An 8,384-nucleotide genomic window follows, 5' to 3' on the forward strand; every position below is an offset into this window, starting at 1 on the left:
CGCCACTTCTGGCTTTTTTCTTTTTGCTTATGTGGCGCTGAGGAATCGAACCCAGGGCCTCATGCATGCAAGGCAAGCGCTCTACCACTGAACCACCTTCCCAGCCCCTTAATATATTTTAGTTCTAATATAACACCGAATAATTAAGACTCTTCTATTTGTAACAAAAACATACAGCTAAACATTGCTTAGGGATTTGGTTCCAGACCCAAACCAGGGAATGTGCAAGTTCCATATATGAAATGGTGTACAGATAACTTACGTACATCCTTTCATGCACTTTAAGTAAGTCATCTCTAGATTTCAGCACATAATGCAAGTAATGTGTAAATTGGTATACTGCATTGTTTGAGGAGTAATGACAAAAAAAGACTTGCCTATTCAGTCTCAATGTGCAGATTTTCCTTTTGTCTTACTCTGCTCTGGAGCTCATGACTTAGCTGCAGTACATACTGGCCAATTGATGATTCTAAGCAGTAAGCATGCATTTTCTTTTGGTGTAATGATTTTGAAAACCAATGTAGCTGTTTACCTACTCATTTATGTCCCTCTGTACCACATGTGTAGATAGACAGAATTGTTTGAATTGTTTGGTTGTTATAAACCAAACTAAAAAGCACTTCAGATTTTCGGTTTTTTGCTTTATCTCATCACCACTTTTTACTAACATGGTTGATTGGCTGCGTATTTATGACTGATAGTGAAACTGAGTAGACCTTCAGTGACATTTAAATGGAAAAAATTTTAATTTTTAATTTGCTTGATCTGTTTTATAGACCATGATTTCATTGCCCAGGTATCCTGCTTAAAAATAATCACCAGCAGATGTCACTGTTCTCTTACACAGTGATTTGAGTTCCAGTTTCTTCAAGAAGATTTAGGTTATGAAGTTAGGAACAAATGTTAAGTTATTACATAATCATTTTGTTTTTAATTTTTTTTAAAGTTATGCTGGAGTTTTAGAGTTATGCAGGAAAAGCCTTTTCTTTGCTTACCTTTAGCTAACTCCCTTCAGAATAGCATTTTCAGAGTACTATCTAAGGGTTTTAGTAAAAAAAAAATGTATGCTCTATAGTATTTATTGTAAAGATTTCCACCAAAATGAATGTATAAAATATCTAAAATATCATTGTCTTAAAATTTCAAAGCAAATATTTTTCCATGAGCTTTTTTTTTTTGCCAGTCCTGGGGCCTGGACAGTCCCTGAGCTTCTTTTGTTCAAGGGTGGTACTCTACCACGTGAGCCCCAGCTCCACTTGTGGCTTTTTCTGTTTATGTGGCACTAATTGAACCCAGGGCTTCATGCATGCTAGTCAAGCACTCTACCACTACGCCACATTCCCAGCATCCCCTCCCCCCATAAGCTTGTTCACAAGGTCATGTGTGGACTCCTTTCCTAGTAGAAATAAATTCTTTGGGTGGGATGTGTTAGATGTGCTGCCTGGCTTCTTGACAGAACCATACATTGAAGCAGCTTATTTTTTCAAACATCATTGGAAGGTCTGTTGAGTTTTAGTATCTGTCAAGCATCCAAACTTGTGTCCAGTTCTCTTAAAAGAAGTTGTTGCTGGGGAAATCATAAGGTTTTCAGTAAAGACAGGACATGGCTCAGCTCTTCTAGCAAAGTCTGAACAATTAAACAACCAACTGAAGCCCAGCCTTTAGCTCCAGTTTACCCCTAGTTTCTATGCTTCTCTTGAATGTAGCCAAAGTTACTTAATATTTTAAAAATTTGTAGTCGCATTAGATGATAGTATTAAATGAAATGGAGAAAAGTTCTGAAAATAATATTTACACTTTGACTTCTTTACAGATAACATTATATTTCTGAGTGACCAGACAAGAGAAAAGTCATAGAATGTATGATTCTTCGTTGGCCGATGTTTGGTACTGTCTCATTTCCAAATCATGTGTAGTCTTTATAGTTTCTAAGAACAATGATTAAAAATGCTCTTTCAGATAAAGTGAGTGATATTTTTCCTGATACTTCCTCTCTTGGTATTATGGTATAAACCTTGGTAGAGTCTATTTCCAGGTTCATCTATCTGTATTTTTTTGTGTGTTTTTGTGCCTGTACTGGCCTTGAACTTAGGACCTTGTGATCTTTCTGGGCTTTTTTGCTCAGGTCTGGCATTATATATTTGAACTCAGGACCTTGTGATCTTGCTGGGCTTTTTTGCTTATGGCTGTCACTGATACTACGCACTTGAGCTATGCCTCACTTCTGGCATTTTATTGGTTAATTGGAAATAACAGTCCCTCAGATTTGTCTACGTAGGCTGACTTGGAACCCCAGTTGTCAGATCACAGTCTCCTATGTAGCTAGCAGTATAAGCATGAGCCATCAGCATCCAGAAAGCCCTTTAAAAATTACATAGATAGACTTCTGTCACGATATTGATTTAGTTGTTCAGTATTTATTGAGCATTAGTGTACGTTAGACATTTACCCCACAGTTGCAAATACTGATTTTTTTTTTAACCTTTTGTTCTATAGAACTGAAGGCAAGCACTAACTCTGTATCAGCACCTTCACTAGTGCTTGGCACAAAGGAGTCACTCAGTATACACTGACAAGTGAATGATCCCATTGGATTATTGAGCTTTAGTATGGTGGTTAGTACCCAACCTCAACTGCTTCAAGACTTACCTACTTCGTTAATATTTTTTGGTTTTGAATTGTTTTTTCCTAGTATTTGTGAGACGTGGTTTATCAGTAGGAAAGACTTGTCATATAGCTAGAGATGAAATAGCTCATCTTCAGATGCTCTACTTCTGTTATCTTTATCTTTCTACAAAGTTCCTTTTGGAACTCCCTGGCAGAGATTGTTTGGGTGTGTGTGGATGCAGGTGAGTATTAAACCCACAGCCTTGAAGATCTCATCTCAGCAACATCATACATAGTTTTCCATTGAGTTATAAGCCCAGCTGAAAGATCCTCCTAAATGCCTTTCACATTGCCTCTCCAAAGAGCCTCTGAATTTCTTTTCTTCCATGTCGTTTCTGGTTGTACACATCCACATACATATACACACAATTACATATATACATTCAATTTCATTGTAAGACTCAGGAACTTATAGAATGCTAATAATTTACCAATAAAGATGGTATAAACTTGGCTTTTCAGTGTGTCTTTGTTTTTAAAGTCTATAAATCCTCTCTAGGTTTGCCTGAATCTTCCAGAAGGTGGCTGCTTCTAAGTAGGTGGTATTGTTCACATGCTACAAATCCCGCTTTCTGTCTATGCTCTTCTGTCCCTGGCTTCATCTCCAGACCAGCTTGTGAGTTTGTTCCCTTTTGCCTGCTGTATGGTGCTAACTGTACCTTAGGTCACGATAATCTCTGAACAGGTTCAAAATACACATGCTGTCCTCTGGGCCCTTGACCTTTGTAAGTATTTTCTGCACACGTGAACAGCTCTTTTGTACTTACAACGTAGTTCATTTGAGTAAAGATAGAAGTGTTTTTTAATGCTTGGTCCAAGTGCTTGAACTTTGGGTCTTCACACTTTTCTTGGCTTTTCTTGCTTATGGTTGGCACTCTACCACTGAAGATCCACATCTTTAGCCCGAGATGGAGTTTTTAAAATTTTTATCTAGTCTTTATCCAGGAATAGTATAAATTAGTTTCTTTTATCAGCCATTTTTTTTCCTGCAGCTTAGGCTAATAATCAGCATCTTAATATCTATTATAGGTATTACGTCTTTCCTCAGCAATACACCTTTTATACTGCTTAACATACGAGATGTTATGCAGACTAGTATTCTTTCTTAAACAAAGTGATAAATGTGTTGTCCAGAACAACCACCTGGCATAGGAAGATCTCAGTTAAATAATTCTCATGACTAATTTCTGAGTCCAAAATGCAGAGGCAGATTAGCAAGTGCATCCTGCATGTGCAGGAATGTAGTCTTGAGGGTGCTGTGGGACATGGGGCCCTTGTCCCAGCCTCCATCCTACATGTGCAGGAATGTTGCAATAAGACAGGCAGTAACGTTTTCAATCAGGCTGTCTTCTGTTTATCTATTGATTCTGCTGGCCCAGTGGCCCCAAACCAGTCACGCTTACTAGTAAACTGCCTTCCTCACCCAGGTTCCTATCAGTTAAGAACCTTTCTGCTATTCCCAGGCTAGTTCCAGTTTGAAGCACTCTTGTGGAATCTAAGAGTCTTTAGATGAATGCTAATACAAATTTTGGAGATATTTTCCTTTTAGATGATATCAAGGCATAAACTTGTAGAAAATTGCTCCACAGCTTTAAGTTTTGGGGCTTGTCGAAAAAGTATGACCTACAAAAGTGAGGAGAAAAGTGTCAAACAGCATTTGTGATGCTACCTTGTTTTTGAAAAAGTGGTTAAAATTGAGGGGGAAACATCAAATATGATTATTTTTGGATAGTGTATTACATGTAGATTTCCTTATTTATGCCAGCATGTAATAGCACGAATATGTATGCTGTCCTGAGTACAACATTTTGTAGAAAATCTTTTTTTTTTCCCAGTCATTTGGTTTATAGCATCTTATACTTGTATATGTCATTCACCACTTGTGCATCACAAGAGTAACCATCCTGTATGAGATCCACTGTTTGCTGCCAGTACAGTTCTCGAAGTCATCTATTTCTTACAAGTCATTGGATGATTAGTTCAAAGGCATCCCAAAACACCCAACACATTTTTCTGTAGCCATTTGGGAAATAAAGTATTTGTTTTGTGAAGATTACTTTTTATTGCCAACTGGGTTTCAGTCTAACCTTTATAACTCAGGAAAAATTAATGCAGCCTTCCCTTTGTTTCCCAAAGATCATGTAATTCTTAGAGGCAAGATTGTCTTCTACTCAAATTATCCATTTGGCTCCATGTAGCTCAGCCTAGCTCAGCAACAGTGTAGTATTTTACAAATGTTTGTTCAGCTAGCTTAACATGAAAATGAGGGCAGGATCATTTTGCTTATTTTCTTTCAGCATTTGTATTCCATACTGTGAAGACTGATGAGACGAAGCACAAGAAAATCACTAGGAATTTAGCCATAATCCCCAGAGTCAATGAGTCAGAGAGAAAATCTCTAAAGAGGTAACAATCATAGTGAGGATGGTATTTCTAAAAGCTTATGATGTGTCAGGCATATGGCTGAGACATTATATTTGGTTAAGAGCCATTTATATTTAGCTGAAAGACTACATATGCTCTAAGACATTATGTTTAGCTATTGTCTTAAGGAGAAAGCACTGTATCATTTCACAGGTAAAGTCCAGAAATAGGTTAAATGACTTGTCAGAGTCACAAGTTCAGGCATGTGGTGTTTGCATTTAGCTTCTTCTGCTCCCTGCTTGTTTCTGTTGCACACATTGTAGTGGCTTTGGACGGCCCATCCTCCCACTGCTAAGCTGGAGAGTGTCCTATGACAGGTGTTTGGAACAATCTAGATGGTGAGTAAATAATAGGACTTTTTGAGAAAAGTGTTGGGAGTGGAAAAGTGTCTCTGACTGTATCTGGTTCTCAGCCTGATCATCCATAGGAAAATAAGTCATTTCCTTTACCAGAGTATTTTAATATGCACTTTATTTTTTCTAGTTAGTAACGTGAGAGTGTTCATTTTATTGTTTACTTATTATGAGCTGAAATTGTCAATGTTTTGGGAATTTTTGAGGTTTAAAAGAAGGAGAATTTTGTCAGGCATCAAGGGACATTTGTCTTTATGCAGCCCACAGTTCTACCCATTAGCACAGGGGGGAATTTTAGGCTGTCAGTGTCATACATCTGCACTGTTGAAGCATCGCATTTTGGTTCTTCATGAATATTATCAGACTATTGAAATACACTAAAAGGAGATGAGCCATATTGATGTTATTTTTTGTTCATTAGAAGCAAATTATAAAGGCTGTCAATTTCCCCAAACTGATGTTACAAGTCAAAAGAATTTCAAGTCAATTTGCAGAAGTCCTTCAGGAGAACTCAAGCTGATTCTAAAGATACACTGATAAAGCAAAGGTCTCAGAACAGTGGACAAGGCTTTTATTTTCTTGATAAAGCTATTTTGGTAAAATATACTACTAATGCAGGAAAAACAAATACAGGCATTTAAACTAACCATGGCATGTGAAGCAATATATGTTGAAAGTGGCACCATAGATTATTAGGTAAAGGATAGATTATTCAACAAATGATGTCAGGAAAATTTGTCATCTACATGGAACAAAACTGAAATTGAATCTTACACCTTATGCAAAAATAAATTCTTACTGACTTAAAAGATTTATTTGCCAAGAGCAAACTAAACAGAAGAATGTAGTGGGTTAATTGTTTTGTAATTTGAGGGTAGGAAATTGAAAACTTCCATTCTAATACAGGACCAGTAGTACCAAGCTTTAATTTATGTACCTAAACCCAGAGTGATGCATAGTGCCTCATTGAGGAGTTCTGACATTGCTTTATTTCTGTGTATGTCTCTACGTCCTCCTCCAAGAGGGATAAGATTTTTCATCCTTTTTAGTGTTTTTTGTACCACTCACCTTTCTGTTCTGGATGACTCCCACCTCTTCTCCCCTCCTCTCCATGCCCCTCCCTTCCTCTTCTCACCTTTCTTTTCCTCTGCTCACCTGTCCTTTCCTTCCTCCTTCCCTCCTTTCTCCCTCCCTCCCTCCCTTCTCCCGCTGTTTCTCTCCCCTCTTTCAGATAGGTCTTACCATGTAGTCCATGCTGGCTGTGAACTCACTTATGTTTACTACAGCCTCCCTAGTGCTTACACAGAGGAGCTGCCATGCCCAGCTGCAACCCTATTCCCTTTGAAATTGAGTCCAAGTCATCCATAGTTTTTGTGACCCAGCTGTTTTCCTTCTCTCTATGACACTTTGCATTTTTGCAAAGAGCTGCCGAGCTGAAGATGATAGGTGGAAATGACAATCTGTCATCTTTGAGTATAGACTAGCCTGAACGAGTCAGAGAAGATTCACTAAGCTATGCTGTCTAGTAAGCTAAATTAACCAGAAATAAGAGACCGGTAGAGTGAAGCAATGAGGTAGAGAGGGCAGTTGTCAGGAAAATTTAAAATGAGCAGAGATTCCATATATTAAGAAAAATAATAAAGGTTAGTACTGCTTGACTGCTGACATGTTGGAATTTTCTGAGGGGATGTTCCTAGTTCTGCTTGTCATTCTGTTCATCCTTGGAAATCTAGGGAACGGGTTTCTCGGATTGGTCATTGGTAGCAGCTGGTTCAAGAGCAAGAAAATCTCCTTGTATGACTTCATCATCACCAACCTGGCCATCTCCAGGATCGTTCTGTTGTGGATTATCTTTGTTGATGGTTTTTTAATGTTATTCTCTTATGAAACTCGACATTCAAGGACAGTAACGATAATTATTGATATTACTTGGACATTCACAAGCCAACTGTCTGTTTGGCTTGCTACCTGTCTTGGTGTTCTCTACTGCCTGAAAATTGTCAACTTCTCTCACCCCACATTCCTCTGGCTTAAGTGGAGAGTTTCCAGAGTGGTTGTATGGATTTTATTGGGTGCACTGCTCTTATCCTGTGCAAGTACTATCTCTCTCATCAATGAATTTAAGATCTATAATGTCCTCAGTGGAATTGGTACCACAGGGAATGAAACTGAACACTTCAAAGAGAAACAAAGTGAATATGATCTACTTCATGTCCTTGGGAATCTGTGGCACCTCCCTCCCTTCGTTGTCTCTCTGGTCTCTTTATTTCTGCTCCTTCTTTCTCTGGGGAGGCACAGGTGGAAGATGCAGCAAAATGGTATCAGCTCCAGAGACCAAAGCACAAAGGCCCACAAGAGAGCTATCATCATCCTCATCTCCTTCCTCTTAGTCCTCATGCTTTTCTTAGTTTCCTTTATAATTTTTTCGTTGAGTCGTTTCCTACCAGATGCTAAGTTGGCTGTCATGGTTGGTGAAGTCATTACAATGTTGTACCCTACTCTCCATTCATTTATTCTCATTCTGGGGAACCACAAGCTGAAGCAGACTCTTGTGGCAATGCTCCCATGTGAGTTTGGTTGTCTAAAGCCAGGATCTAAAGAACATGTTTCCCCATAGAGGAAGTGGGATGGAGCCTGGGAGTCCTTCAGCTTGCTCAAGACTTCTGGGCTCTTCCTGGCCTTTGTTTCAAAGGATGTCTATATGTACTTCTTGTTTATTTTGATTTGCATTTTTGAATATAAAATTTCCACCCTGATTGGGTTGGATGTATTTGTACACTTCCAGGATTGCTCTTGTTATCACTCACCTGCTAGAGTAGATAAGAGATGTCATACTCTAGCACTCAGTGCTTTCAATGTTTTTTTGTTTGGTAGTTGGTTGGTTGTGGGATTTGAACTCAGGGCCCGGGCACTGTCTCTGACCTTTTGTGCTAAAGGCTA

The 8,384-nt window shown here is 38.6% G+C and overlaps 2 protein-coding genes across 3 annotated transcripts in view; both read left to right on the forward strand.

Moving 5' to 3' along the window:
* Ssbp1 (single-stranded DNA binding protein 1, mitochondrial) overlaps window positions 1-1,964 on the forward strand; it is a 9,017-nt gene extending 7,053 nt beyond the window's left edge. For both annotated transcript variants that reach the window (XM_013021538.1, XM_013021540.1), the window contains exon 7: window positions 1,814-1,964. In XM_013021538.1, coding sequence (XP_012876992.1) covers window positions 1,814-1,857 — 44 coding nt within the window. In that variant the 3' untranslated portion in view covers window positions 1,858-1,964. The remainder of the gene's footprint in view (window positions 1-1,813) is intronic.
* A 5,146-nt stretch (window positions 1,965-7,110) lies between these two features.
* Window positions 7,111-8,061, forward strand: LOC105989474 (taste receptor type 2 member 3). The gene has a single exon (XM_013021566.1). The coding sequence runs from the start codon at window positions 7,111-7,113 to the stop codon at window positions 8,059-8,061; it is 951 nt and encodes a 316-aa protein (XP_012877020.1).
* Window positions 8,062-8,384: the final 323 nt, after the last annotated feature.

The sequence above is a fragment of the Dipodomys ordii genome, unplaced genomic scaffold (genome assembly GCF_000151885.1).
Source record: "Dipodomys ordii isolate 6190 unplaced genomic scaffold, Dord_2.0 Scaffold56, whole genome shotgun sequence".
Classification (NCBI taxonomy): Eukaryota; Metazoa; Chordata; class Mammalia; order Rodentia; family Heteromyidae; genus Dipodomys; species Dipodomys ordii.

Coding starts and splice junctions, on each gene's coding strand:
- LOC105989474 (XM_013021566.1), top strand. CDS start 7,111: ATGTTGGAATTTTCTGAGGGGATGTTCCTAGTTCTGCTTGTCATTCTG.